Here is a 15,588-nt window from a genome sequence, read left to right on the forward strand (position 1 = left end):
AGAATTCTGAGTTTACTTCTGGCAAATCCTGTCTTTTAGAATTCTGAGTTTACTTCTGGCAAATTCTGTCTTTTAGAATTCTGAGTTTACTTCTGGCAAATTCTGTCTTTTAGAATTCTGAGTTTACATCTGGCAAATTCCGTCTTTAGAATTCTGAGTTTACTTCTGGCAAATTCTGTCTTTTAGAATTCTGAGTTTACATCTGGCAAATTCTGTCTTTTAGAATTCTGAGTTTACATCTGGCAAATTCTGTCTTTTAGAATTCTGAGTTTACATCTGGCAAATTCTGTCTTTTAGAATTCTGAGTTTACATCTGGCAAATTCTGTCTTTAGAATTCTGAGTTTACTTCTGGCAAATTCTGTCTTTAGAATTCTGAGTTTACTTCTGGCAAATTCTGTCTTTTAGAATTCGAGTTTACTTCTGGCAAATTCTGTCTTTTAGAATTCTGAGTTTACATCTGGCAAATTCTGTCTTTTAGAATTCTGAGTTTACTTCTGGCAAATTCTGTCTTTAGAATTCTGAGTTTACATCTGGCAAATTCTGTCTTTTAGAATTCTGAGTTTACTTCTGGCAAATTCTGTCTTTAGAATTCTGAGTTTACTTCTGGCAAATTCTGTCTTTTAGAATTCGAGTTTACTTCTGGCAAATTCTGTCTTTAGAATTCTGAGTTTACATCTGGCAAATTCTGTCTTTTAGAATTCTGAGTTTACATCTGGCAAATTCTGTCTTTTAGAATTCTGAGTTTACATCTGGCAAATTCTGTCTTTTAGAATTCTGAGTTTACTTCTGGCAAATTCTGTCTTTTAGAATTCTGAGTTTACTTCTGGCAAATTCCGTCTTTAGAATTCTGAGTTTACTTCTGGCAAATTCTGTCTTTTAGAATTCTGAGTTTACTTCTGGCAAATTCTGTCTTTTAGAATTCTGAGTTTACATCTGGCAAATTCTGTCTTTTAGAATTCTGAGTTTTCATCTGGCAAATTCTGTCTTTTAGAATTCTGAGTTTACTTCTGGCAAATTCTGTCTTTTAGAATTCTGAGTTTACATCTGGCAAATTCTGTCTTTTAGAATTCTGAGTTTTCATCTGGCAAATTCTGTCTTTTAGAATTCTGAGTTTACTTCTGGCAAATTCTGTCTTTAGAATTCTGAGTTTACTTCTGGCAAATTCTGTCTTTAGAATTCTGAGTTTACTTCTGGCAAATTCTGTCTTTTAGAATTCTGATTTTACATCTTGCAAAAATACAAATGATGTCTTTTTTAGAATTCTGAGTTTACAATCCACAATTCTGTCTTATTTTAGAATTCTGAGTTTACAATCTGACTGAAACAAGCTTTCACATAAACTACAGAGTTTGCACGTTTGACGCACCGGTGCTGTGTTGGTTCCCGTGCTGATGGCTGGCGTACTGCTGTCGGCGTTGGCCAGATCGCTGTGGGTCTGCGCCGGCGTGTAGAGCGCCAAGCCGTGATCCGGGACGCGGCTCTGTCCTGTGTAGTCTTGCGTGGGAAGAGCGTGTGTCGCGCTGAACTCGGCGGGGATGCCGTTCTGCGGGGGATGCGCGTACTGCGGGGTGTACGTCTGGGCCATCGCGTCTGCCGGATTGCTGGCCTCCTGATTACCCTGGAAATGCAAATGAAAGCATACATTAAACCCCTGTGGCCTTCACATACAGGGACAAATGTTCACACTGAACAATGCAGAGCATGTCTGGGGTGTTTTTATCTTTCCAAACGCGCCTCAGATGGGCCGATCAGGGAATACGGCCGCCCTGCACTTTAAATAGGCCACGAAAACAACGATCACATCTCACGGATGATTACAGACACGCTTGATCATTACTAATGAACAGACTTTGTGTGTTGTAGTTCGGAGGACTAGAGGCCACTGGGATTTTTCGACAGTGCAGAAAAAAGGAAATCAGTCTTCTCACAATGTTTTGACTGAGAGCTTTGATTTTCCTGACAGGTTACTGATGTTAACAGCCGTCGACGCTCAGACAGATGCTTTAACACGTCTTCACATAAACACTTTCTGCTCAGCCAAGTTGTTTGTCAAGCTACAAGCTTCCCTGCAAAGCCTGCTACATCATATTCAATACGCACAATATCAAAGGCCTCAAAATGATCAGTTTTGCTGAAAAACGGGTCGTACACAATCTACTACATGCCTTCTGTCATCTGAATGATATGTTTTTAACAAGTAAAATGCCTTTTATCCACCAAATCTGGTCAAATCTGCACTGATTTCTATAAAGTTACCCTAAGAATAACCAAGAGGTTTCAAGATGAACACTCACATGACTGAAGCCACTTAGGTTTACTTGATTATATCCATTTTATGATCATCAGGCTTTTGAGGAAACTTTATTAGTTCATCTCTCAATCATCATTGCATTGCATTGCGTTATATGTTTTTAAACTACAGAGCTTTGATCATAAAACTATGCATTTAAATATCATCTTACCGAGACCGTATTGGCAGATATAGAGTGATGACTGATTTTTATATGCGTTTTAATGCAAGTAGCCTGCTGTACTGTAATGATTTACATTCAATATATCTAAATGGCCATATAAATATCAACATGGGAACATTTTCCCCCATTTTCATTAGTCTGCTCCGGGTGTGTCAGTTTCCCTTGTCAAGATTGTTTACCGCTCATTTGTTTAAATAGCCCTTGTATTCTCTGGTTTTCTGTCGGCCGTTGTTTGACATTATGCAGGTGTCTGCGGTTCCAAATGTTATTTTTTTTTATCTTAGTGTTATTCTGTTCCTGATTTATGTTATGATATGTCTAATCAGCATCTTGATTTGTCACACCTGTGAGGTGGATGGATTACCTCGGCAAAGGAGAAGTGCTCACTAACACAGATTTAGACAGATTTGTGAACAATATTTGAGAGAAATAGGCCTTTTGTGTACAGAAAAAGTCTTAGATCTTTGAGTTCAGCTCATGGGAAATGGTGCAAAAAACTAAAAACAAAAGTGTTGCGTTCTTAATTTTGTTCAGTTTATATATATGTACTGTAGAAATAAATAGTTAATAAATCATATAGTGTGATTTCTGGATTTCTTTTTTTAGGTTATGTCTCTCACAGTGGACATGCACCTACGATGACAATTTCAGGCCCTCCATGATTTCCAAATGGGAGCAAAATAGCAGGGTGTTCAAATACTTATTTTTCTCACTGTATGTGATGGGAAAAGGGAGTAGAGCGAGCTCGGCAAAAGGGGGATTCGAGCCACGGTTTTGATTTGCGTCAAAACTTGATGGAATACGTCTTCTCCCTACACTATTGCCGCTCTAAATGGTTCGGTGATTTCCGTAATGTTGTCTGGCCCAACCAGACATTTAGTAAACAACTAAAGTATATGTGTACTTCATGTAAATGGTACCTAACCTATTCCAGTAAAAAAGTTTCTGAGAGAGGACACACCCACATTTATTTTGCTTCCGACACTCATGTAAATACATTATATATATATATCCAATATAAATTACTGTGGTCCATGGCAAAAAAATGATGTAAATAAGATGTATGGGTAAACATTTATAAATAAATACATAATTAAAAAGGCGTCTGTATTGAACAGATAAAGCATAAGGAAGATAAAGAGGATAAATTCACTGTATTTTCCCCATTGCCTGTTCTGGTCGTGGTTATTTCGTGTTTATCTCAGCTGTTGTTCCTGAAGATCTTTTCCTGGAGTCTTAATGAACCGAGAACTGTCAGAGCGGGCTGCAAATGAGCGGGAATTAAATCTACACACACACACACACACACACACACACACACACACACACACACACACACACACACACACACACACACACACACACACACACACACACACACACACACACAGTGTTCCTGAACAAACCGCAGGTCCCAATTAAAGCTGAGTGTGTATGGCTGATACAGGACGACTGTAACCTGAGATCAGCGCTCGCAGACGCTTTCTGTCCGCTTCATCTTCTCTTTTTTCTCTGTTTGTTCTGTGTAACTACCACCAGAGTCAGAAACTACAGCTAAATCCCACCCAAACCGACACAAATACCCAAACATTTAACTCTTTCACCGCCAGCGTTTAAAACAAAAAAGTTTCCAGCCACCGTGAGGGTTTTTGACGATTTTTACAAAAATGTAATAGCCCATAGAATATTTTGTTTAATGAATATCTGAGCATGCAGTAAATCAAAAGAAAGAGCTGACCTTCTTCTTTAAACAAAAATGCTATATTTAATATTCCAGCTTCATGCATTCTTTTCAATCAACTCTTGAATATGGGTAAGATTCATAAAAAAGCAACATTTTGAACAAAAAGCTGAGAAAATCTTGTTTTAGTGAAAGACTGACTCCAGATCAGATTCAGAGATGATCAGACACAGATGAAGAGATCGAGTCCATCTACACCTCTAATGCTTCAGTCCTGTAGCTCGTCCTGCTCCTCATCTCATTCACTAACATTAGATAGATTAGATTTATATGATGATTAATGATCAGAGATGATCAAACACAGATGAGCAGATCGAGTCCATCTACACCTCTAATGCTTCAGTCCTGGAGCTCATCCTCTCCTCATCTCATTCACTTACATTAGATAGATTAGATTTATATGATGATTAATGATCAGAGATGATCAGACACAGATGAGCAGATCGAGTCCATCTACACCTCTAATGCTTCAGTCCTGTAGCTCGTCCAGCTCCTCATCTCATTCACTAACATTAGATAGATTAGATTTATATGATGATTAATGATCAGAGATGATCAAACACAGATGAGGAGATCGAGTCCATCTACACCTCTAATGCTTCAGTCCTGTAGCTCGTCCAGCTCCTCATCTCATTCACTAACATTAGATAGATTAGATTTATATGATGATTAATGATCAGAGATGATCAAACACAGATGAGCAGATCGAGTCCATCTACACCTCTAATGCTTCAGTCCTGGAGCTCATCCTCTCCTCATCTCATTCACTTACATTAGATAGATTAGATTTATATGATGATTAATGATCAGAGATGATCAGACACAGATGAGGAGATCGAGTCCATCTACACCTCTAATGCTTCAGTCCTGGAGCTCATCCTCTCCTCATCTCATTCACTTACATTAGATAGATTAGATTTATATGATGATTAATGATCAGAGATGATCAGACACAGATGAGGAGATCGAGTCCATCTACACCTCTAATGCTTCAGTCCTGTAGCTCGTCCAGCTCCTCATCTCATTCACTAACATTAGATAGATTAGATTTATATGATGATTAATGATCAGAGATGATCAGACACAGATGAGGAGATCGAGTCCATCTACACCTCTAATGCTTCAGTCCTGTAGCTCGTCCTGCTCCTCATCTCATTCACTAACATTAGATAGATTAGATTTATATGATGATTAATGATCAGAGATGATCAGACACAGATGAGGAGATCGAGTCCATCTACACCTCTAATGCTTCAGTCCTGTAGCTCGTCCTGCTCCTCATCTCATTCACTAACATTAGATAGATTAGATTTATATGATGATTAATGATCAGAGATGATCAAACACAGATGAGGAGATCGAGTCCATCTACACCTCTAATGCTTCAGTCCTGTAGCTCGTCCTGCTCCTCATCTCATTCACTAACATTAGATAGATTAGATTTATATGATGATTAATGATCAGAGATGATCAGACACAGATGAGGAGATCGAGTCCATCTACACCTCTAATGCTTCAGTCCTGTAGCTCGTCCAGCTCCTCATCTCATTCACTAACATTAGATAGATTAGATTTATATGATGATTAATGATCAGAGATGATCAGACACAGATGAGGAGATCGAGTCCATCTACACCTCTAATGCTTCAGTCCTGTAGCTCGTCCAGCTCCTCATCTCATTCACTAACATTAGATAGATTAGATTTATATGATGATTAATGATCAGAGATGATCAGACACAGATGAGGAGATCGAGTCCATCTACACCTCTAATGCTTCAGTCCTGTAGCTCGTCCAGCTCCTCATCTCATTCACTAACATTAGATAGATTAGATTTATATGATGATTAATGATCAGAGATGATCAGACACAGATGAGGAGATCGAGTCCATCTACACCTCTAATGCTTCAGTCCTGTAGCTCGTCCAGCTCCTCATCTCATTCACTAACATTAGATAGATTAGATTTATATGATGATTAATGATCAGAGATGATCAGACACAGATGAGGAGATCGAGTCCATCTACACCTCTAATGCTTCAGTCCTGGAGCTCATCCTGCTCCTCATCTCATTCACTAACATTAGATAGATTAGATTTACAGTCCCTGACAAAAGTCTTGTCGCTTGTGTACAAATTGACCTAAAGTGCCGCTGAAATATATTTCTAATCAAGATTTTTTTACAAGAAATGGCTCACTTTAATCCCACCAGCTTTTGTGATAATGTGTCAGTGAAGAACTAAACTTTCAAAAAGTATTCTAATATTCACAGCTTGGTAAAGCCCATTGAGTCAATTTTTGCCAAGACATAAGTGTTGTCACCTTGTCATATGAGCTTCACTTGTGACTAATAATGGATTAATTAGGTCTCAAGTGTGTATAAAAAGAACCCCAGTACACTAGACCTTCACATCAAGTGCAACTAGACCTCTGCAAACATGCCTAAGATTCACCCTGAGACTAAAGTTTTGATTATCAAGAGGCTGAAGACCAGATCCACTGCTGATGTGGCAGACACCTTCAATGTGTCTCAGCGTCAAGTACAGAGGATAAAAAAAAGATTTGAAGAGACTGGAGACGTTTTTGACAAGCCCAGGTCAGGCAGACCCCACAAGACAACTGCTCGAGAGGACCGTTTGTTGGCTCGAAAATCCAAGGCCAGCCCATTTTCCACTGCAGCAGAGCTCCACGAGACCTGGTCACCTGAAGTCCCCGTGTCAACCAGAACAGTTTGTCGGATTCTGTCTCGAAATGGCCTCCATGGTCGAATCAGTGCCCAGAAGCCAGCACTAAACAAAAGACAATTGAAAAACCGTGTGGCATTTGCCAAGGCCCACAGCCTGCTAAAAGGATGGACGCAGGAAAAGTGGCAGAAGGTGGATTTTTCAGATGAATCTTCTGTTGAATTACACCACAGTCGGCGCAAATATTGCAGGAGGTCTACTGGTGACCGAATGGATCCGAGATTCACCCAGAAAACAGTGAAGTTTGGTGGCGGAAAAATCATGGTCTGGGGTTACATCCAGTATTGGGGTGTGCGAGAGATCTGCAGGGTGGAAGGCAACATCAATAGTCTAAAATACCAAGAAATCTTAGCTACCTCTTATATTCCCAACCATAAAAGAGGCCAAATTCTGCAGCAGGACGGTGCTCCATCGCATACTTCCATCTCCACATCAAAGTTCCTCAAGGCAAAGAAGATCAAGATGCTCCAGGATTGGCCAGCCCAGCCACCAGACATGAACATCATTGAGCATATGTGGGGTAGGATGAAAGAGGACGCATGGAAGACGAAACCAAAGAATATTGATGAACTCTGGGGGGCATGCAAGACTGCTTTCTTAGCTATTCCTGATGACTTCATCAATAAATTGTATGAATCCTTGCCAAACCGCATGGATGCAGTCCTTCAAGCTCATGGAAGTCATACAAGATATTAAATTTGGATCTCACAGCACCACAACTTAATTTGCTGACATATTTTTGTATTTGCAGTAAATTTGTTCAATTTCTGTATAGGCAACAAAACTTTTGTCTTGCCAAAATTTGACCTTTCAAATTAAATTATATATATTTCAAATTAAATTATATATATTGTCTTGATTAAATGATAAATATTTTTTCTGTGAACATTATTTATTTCAGTGCATTAAACATCATTTGGGAGGGTTTTAGCTTTTCATACGAGCTATTTCTAACACCAATTAATTAATTAAAAGTCAGGTTAATATCAGGTATTTCTAGAAAATAGATAAGCAACAAGACTTTTGTCAGGGACTGTATATGATGATTAATGAAGTTATTTTTCATCTGTATCTGCTTACATGCGATCGCTTATTTTTCTGCGTCTTCCTCGCGTGTGTTTTGATCAGTAGATTCAGTGCTCATTCAGGAGATGCGTAATAGCGCCCCCCTAGCGGCTGACAGGGAAAACACGAAAAAGTCTGTGTTTGGCCGGGAAGTGTTCTCTCACAAATGGACATTTCTGTGTTTGGCGGGGAAAGAGTTAATGAGGTGGCAAAAAAAGTGGCACTTAATGTCACTGTTATAAAAAATGTATACACTGCGTTTAATGAAAATAGTGCAAAAGATTTTTTTTTAAAAATGAAAGCGACAACAAATATGCAGAATAATCAAGCTGTTAAAACATGAAATAACGAAAAGGTTGGATATCCTCTCTTCATCTGTCTCCTCCGCTGCCCATCGTGACCCAGTTTCACTCTCACATTAAATATTCCCACAGAACCAATGAAATAAATCTTTTTCTGTCTCTTTTTGCTAAGAGTTTGTGTTTCTGCTGCTGCATTATTCTGGCCCAAGATCAGTTCAGAAGCACAGACATCGGGAAGCAGACCAGCGGAGAACAAACCCACAGCAGAGATGAATAACACGCTACTGTATTTATACACACACTTTATGAAACAAACATGACATTTGATAACGTGCGGTGTAGAACCGAAGCCCACTGCAACTGTACACCATAATGCAAAATGTCTGACATTTCCAGTGAAATGAATCGGAAGTGATATCACAGGTTTATCGACTCATAATTTGTCTATTTACATTTCATTATAATCCTCTGTTTTAAAGGTTCTACAATAGGTTTATGTGCATCCAAGGTCAAAAAAACACTTTAATTTTCTTAATAATATACATATTAAGAGAATATGCTGCATCACCTCTTTTCTCTCAGTGTCTGAAACGGTTCGATAAAGGATTCAGTCTCTCAAACCCCTCCTCCCTGATTGGTCAGATGGCAGCATAACTGTATTAACATTAATAATAACAACAAAAAATGGTCATGTGGCAGGATCATGTGACACTGCAGACTGGAGTAATGATGATGAAAATTCAGCTTTGATCACAGGAATAAATTACATATTAACATAATTACAATTAAAAAAAATTCTGAATTGCAATGATATTTCACAATATTACTACTACTATTGATCAAATAAATGCAGCCTTGGTGAGCAGAAGAGACTACCTATATACAAAAAATATATCAATAATAAAACTATTGTAAAGTAAAGATTATAAATATTATAAAATACTCCGCAGTAAGCAAGTATTTCAGTCCTAAAAGCACACAAACTCAATTTATCAACCCATAAACACAATCTAGTGCACTTACAGTAACACCTCTGGAAACACGCTTTCATGACGCAACGCAAAACACGGTACAAAGCAGCGTTGAGTTTCAAAGCAGCGCAGCAGTGAATCTTACACACACACAAATACACACACACACACACACACACACACACACACACACACACACGCATGCACGTTTGTTTTTGTGACATATGGGGACTCTCCATAGGCGTAATGGTTTTTATACTGTACAAACCGTATTTTCTATCCCCTTGCACTGCCCCTACCCATCACACACACACACACACAGCCCCTAAACCTACCCATCACACACACACACACACACTTTAAAAAAGGGCAGCGCTCCTAGTCACACGGGGAGAAGAAGGAGCTTATTAGCAAAACACAAAGCTACGCTTGCTGCTGTCTGATCTCCACTGCTGCTCTGAAGTGTGTGACAAACACATTTTCTGGAGGCAGATGAACCAGACCAGAAAAAAAGAGGCTGGCGTCCTGGAGAGACCTTCAACCCCTCAGAGTCCAGTGCCGATACCCTCACATCCCACACAATTACACACACACACACACACACACACACACACACACACACAGCGCGCACTAATTACTGCTCACATGCCTTCAGAGAGACAGAGGAGAGCCCGGTCCCCCTCTCAAATCAGACAGACTGAGGTTTTTTTTAACAATCTATTCATGAAATAGGTGCATTCTTCTATACGGTTAAAGGGTTAGTTCACCCAAAAAAGTAAAATGTATGTCATTTACTCCTCACCCTATTGTCGTTCCACACCCGTAAGACCTCCGTTCATCTTCACACACAGTTTAAGATATTTTATATTTAGTCTGAGAGAAAAAACTTTAACTTTATTCAGCATTGTCTTCTCTTCTGGTTTTGTTTTCAATCCTCAAATAAAGATTCAAACGGTTCTGAATCAGTGAATCGATTCATGATTCAGATCCCCAACGTCACGTGATTTCAGCAGTTTGACAATCGATCCGAATCATGAATCGATTCACTGATTCATAACCGTTTGAATCTTTATTTGAGGATTGAACACAAACGCGGAAGAGAAGACAATGCTGAAGAAAGTCGTAGTTTTTCTTATTTTTGGACCTAAATGTATTTCCGATGCTTCAAGAGACTCTAATTAACCCACTGATGTCTCATATGGACTACTGTGATGATGTTTTCATTCCCTTTCTGGACATGGACAGTATAGTGTGCATACACTTTCAAACACTCTCGGACTAAATATAAAATATCTTAAACTGTGTGTGAAGATGAACGGAGGTCTTACGGGTGTGGAACGACATTAGGGTGGGGAGTTAATGACATACAGTTCATGTTTGGGTGAACTAACCCTTTATTATAGCACATCATATTTATAAAATATTATACTACACTGTAAAAATTGATTAAAAAAATAAGTTACCTGGTTGCCTTACAATTTTGAGTTAATTGAAATTAAAAATTAATAAAAAAATTAAAAAAAAGAATACAATGAACTTTTTTTTTTTTTTTGAGAATCGACAACCTTTATTAAAATATTACTAAGAGATTTTGTATTATTACAAGTGTATTGGGTAATTGTGTGTGTTTTATTTGTGATGACACAGCCAAATTGTTCTATTTTCATGATTTATCAAAAACAATTATGTGGTTCAGATACAATAATATTTTGAGTTTTTACCCTGTAAAAAAATATTTAGAAAAAAAGTTCTCTGATTAATTTATGACTTAAACTAATATTATTTGCAACATTATAAATGTCTTTAATGTCACTTTAGACCAGTTTAATGCATCTTCACTGAATACAAATATTAATATCTCGGTAACACTTTATTTTAAGGTTCAGTTATTAACTATTACCTAGTTGCTTATTAGTATGCATATTACTAGGATAATGGCTGTTTATTAGCACTAATAAAGCTCATATTAATGCCTTATTCTGCATGACCTTAATCCTACCTACACTGTAAAAAAAGTTGTGTAGGTTTTTGTTGGTTTAACTCAAAAAAGTTAGTAGCCTGGTTGCCTTAAAATTTTGAGTTTATTGAAATTAAAAATTTGAGTTGATAAAATGAAGGAAATTTGTTTAATAAATAGAAACTCAAAATATTATTGTATCTGAACCACATAAAAAATGTGATAAATCATGAAAATAGCACAATTTGGCTGCGTCATCACAAATAAAACACACACAATTACCCAATATGCTTACAAAATCTTTTAATAATATTTGAATAAAGGTTGTCAAATCTCAAAAATTTTAATTACAATGAACTCAATTTTAAGGCAACCAGGTAACTTGTTTTCTAAATCATTTTTTACAGTGCAATACCTAAACTTAAACACTACAAAAATGACCGTACTAACTATTAATAAGCAGTAAATTAGGAGTTTATTGAGGCAAAAGTCGTAGTTAATAGTGAATGTGTTTCCCATACTAAAGTGTTACCGATTTCTCTAAAAAAGAATCGCATAAGTTGCATAAACTGTAAAAAAAAATATTTAGAAAACAAGTTACCTGGTTGCTTTAAAAATGTTAGTTCATTGTAATTGAAATTGTTGAGATCTGACAACCTTTATTCAAATATTATTAAAAGATTTTGTAAGCATATTGGGTAATTGTGTGTTTTATTTGTGATGACGCAGCCAAATTGTGCTATTTTCATGATTTATCACATTTTTTATGTGGTTCAGATACAATAATATTTTGAGTGTCTATTTATTAAACAAATTTCCTTCATTGTATTAACTCAAATTTTTAATTTCAATAAACTCAACATTTTAAGGCAACCAGGTTACTTACTTTTTTTAAGTTAAATCAACAAAAACAACAACAATTTTTTTTTTTTTTTTACAGTGTATAGAAGTATGTCTAGAAGGTACAGCAACTACATCAGGTCAGAGAAAGTGGAAAATGCTCAGGTAAAACTAGGCTAAATAACAAACTGGCCGCGGTCAGGAAGCAGGAACCACAGACCTGATCATTAGCACCTGAGAGTCCACTAAAATAACCCAGCACCAACAACCAGCACACGTGCCCTCCTGATGTGGAAGGATTCCCCCTCATTCCCTTCAATTACGGCACAACAACAGGAAGAAAGAGCGGCAGAGGGGCGGCAGGCCAATTTACAGCAGGACTGTCCATCGGGTGCCAGTTATTAGTCTTCATTCGGTGCGGTGCGGAGCGGTGTCGTTTTTACACCTCATTTGTGAGGGAATAAATTTGGCAAAACAAACAGCGTGTCTGTCCTCAGTCTCGACGGTTTTCCTACGACCCCAACATCTCGCAGTCTCTCTGCTGTACATGACCTCAAATACTGGCCTACACTCGGAAAAATAACGCTTCCAAAAGGGGGTGTGCTCACAGTGATGTCACGGAGGAAGCGTTCTGGGTTCCGGAAAGAATCTTTCACAGTCAACAGTTCATAAAAGAACCCTTTGTTTTTTTCCACAGTAAGAAGAACGTTTCAATACTCTACACTCTAAAAATGGCTGGGTTAAAAACAACCCAATTGGCAATTCTCAGTATTCTACATTAAACATCTTTGAGTCACACGAAAAAGAGAGAAAGCTTTATATTCTCACACTGAGATGAAATCTTAATATGTATGTGTGTGTGTGTGCGCTTGTTTTTGTGACATATGAGGACACAAATGTGTATAATGTCATGGGTCTGACACAGGTATTACAGGAGAGGGTGAAATATGAGGACATTACCCATGGCCCCACTTTACAAAAGGCTTATAAATCACACAGGAGGAGTTTTTATGAGAAAGAAAAAATGCAGAATGTTTCCTGTGATGGGTATGTTTAGGGGCTGTGTGTGTGTGCGTGTGTTTGTGTGTGTGTGTGTGTGTGTGTGTGTAGGTTTAGGGGCAGGGGCAGTGTAAGGGGATAGAAAATATGGTTTATACAGTATAAAAACCCATACGCCTATGGAATGTCCCCATATGTCACAAAAACAAACGTGTGTGTGTCAGTGTGTGTGTTTTGGGACTCAGGAGCACCGCAGTAATCGTCTACAACAGGCATCCGCACCGCATTTGTCCTCTGAGACTAAAGCTGAAAGTGTCTTAATAAAGCAAAAAGACAGAAGATCATTTTAAGCTCTTATGACACCCGGCGAGGCCTCTTGTGACTCTCACCGGACCACACAACACACACACACAGCGCTAATAAACATGACAGCACAATCTCAGACTGAGACCTGAGAGAGACCGGCCGGACTGAACACACATGCCAAATACAGACGTCAACGCAATTAAAAATGAACATTATTGGCAAATAAACCAGGCCAGAACATATGGAAACTACCAGAGGGCGCTCCTGTCATGAACTGCATTGCCCATAGCTCATTACTTGGACTCATTATGTTTTGATTACTTACACCTGTCTCTCATTATGCTATAACGCCTGCCTATTTAAGCCCTGTGTTTTCAATCATTCTTTGCAAAGTCTTGTAAGTGTCACACTGCATTTCTGAGCGCGCTCCCCATAGTTACACGTGTTTTGGTGTTGACTTTCTGCCGGGTTCCCCTGTTTTTATGCCCTGTTGTCTGTTTGTTTTGACCTTATGATTCTGGATTGCCCTAATAAAGCTGCATTTGGATCCTCAGATTAGTGACACGATTTTGACATTTTTTCAAGGTAAACATGAGTGTATAGTATATACCATGTGCTGTATGCATATATATATATATATATATATATATATATATATATATATATATATATATATATATATATATATATATATATATATATATTAGGGATGTCACAATACTCAATATAATATTGAACCGTTCGGTAATTATTTCCATTCTCTCCGTTTGAAATATTTCTCTCCGTTTATTTCGGCTCTGTTTGAGTGTGCCGGTGAGTCTACGCGCTGATATGAGCAAATATCCAATCATACGCACTAAAGTTAGGGGGTGTTTGCCACGTTTTAAAGCATTGCCGGTTAAACATTTCATTTGCGTGCTTATGCACTGTTTTGCACTGAGCGTGCGCACTAAACGTCTGTCAAACACACATGATTACTGGACAGTCTTACTGCGCTAATACTGTGAAATACACACAAGGTTAACATATAAACACAGTGGGTTATGTCTAAAGTGAAAGTAAAATTGCGTGTCTGAGATGAGAGCAGGTCTTCAACCGTCTGACAGCAGCGCAGCCTAGTCATTAAAGAGACAGTTCACCTCTAAAATAATGTTAATCAAAAATAGACCTTTAATACAGTAGCTTTTAATCAATGTTGTATATTGAAGACTATTTAGTTTTAATTTCAGCCTACATTAATTCATTCAATTTCATACTTAAATGCTACTCTACACCTCTGAGCTGCCACTGTATATCTTTATATATATATATATATATATATATATTATTTTATATTATACAATACACTAGGAATGTGTACAAGGGTTTTTAAGTCAAGTTTTAAGTTTAAGTAAGGGTTTTCAAGTCTTTTAAGTAAAATAAAGACAGAGTATTGCAATAAAAACATTTTCTCTTTAACCTTTTTCTGTTCCTGTCGCCTAAGAATAGAATAGCACAAAAAAACGAACCGATCCGAAAAACTGTGGTTAAACACCGAGGTATTAAACCGTGGACTAACTGTATTGTTGCATCCCTAATATATATATTTGCATGTATATCCACCTTTATATAAAGAGGTGGCCGATAATATATTACATTTTGCAAGGAAATAAACAAAAATGAGTCAGTTGAGATGTGCTATATAGCATATCTACAGTAAATCTTTCCTCAGAAAAGCGTTTCCTCTGGTTCAGATGGAGGATGGTGTTTCCCTCAGGCGTTCAGAGAGAGAGAGAGATGAAGATATGTAGGATATAAAACGTTAATGATGCATGATCCTCATCTCGTTAATGGGACGGTTATTAAGAGTAATTATCTCTGATAGAAGAGAGATCATTCCTGAGAGCTTGAGAAAATCTGTCTGGATGATCTGCCTGATCCAAAAAAACAAGAAAACCTCTCGTTTAAAGCGTCTCGTTCTTCCGCTTTTATAGTTAATTTTAGATCTTACTAAAAATCATTTTAGTTAAAAGTTTAGTAAAAGCATTAACAGAGAATAATACTATAACAAATTAATTACATTGGTTTTTAGTTTAGCATTAACTAACGATGCCTTATTATAAAGGGTTACAATATGTATTGGGAATGTTCTTAAAAAAAAAAAAAATATATATATATATATATATATATATATATATATATATATATA

The 15,588-nt window shown here is 37.5% G+C and overlaps 1 protein-coding gene across 15 annotated transcripts in view; it reads right to left on the minus strand.

Moving 5' to 3' along the window:
* The window catches only part of rbfox3b (RNA binding fox-1 homolog 3b), a 622,784-nt gene that overhangs the window by 94,814 nt on the left and 512,382 nt on the right, over positions 1 to 15,588 (minus strand). For all 15 annotated transcript variants that reach the window (XR_010908103.1, XM_067456241.1, XM_067456312.1 and 12 more), the window contains one exon: positions 1,368 to 1,619. Coding sequence is in view for 14 of the 15 variants with exons in the window: in XM_067456241.1 (XP_067312342.1) it covers positions 1,368 to 1,619 (252 nt within the window). In the remaining variant the exon portion in view is untranslated. The remainder of the gene's footprint in view (positions 1 to 1,367; positions 1,620 to 15,588) is intronic.

Source organism: Pseudorasbora parva, chromosome 2, assembly GCF_024679245.1.
Source record: "Pseudorasbora parva isolate DD20220531a chromosome 2, ASM2467924v1, whole genome shotgun sequence".
Lineage (NCBI taxonomy): Eukaryota > Metazoa > Chordata > Actinopteri > Cypriniformes > Gobionidae > Pseudorasbora > Pseudorasbora parva.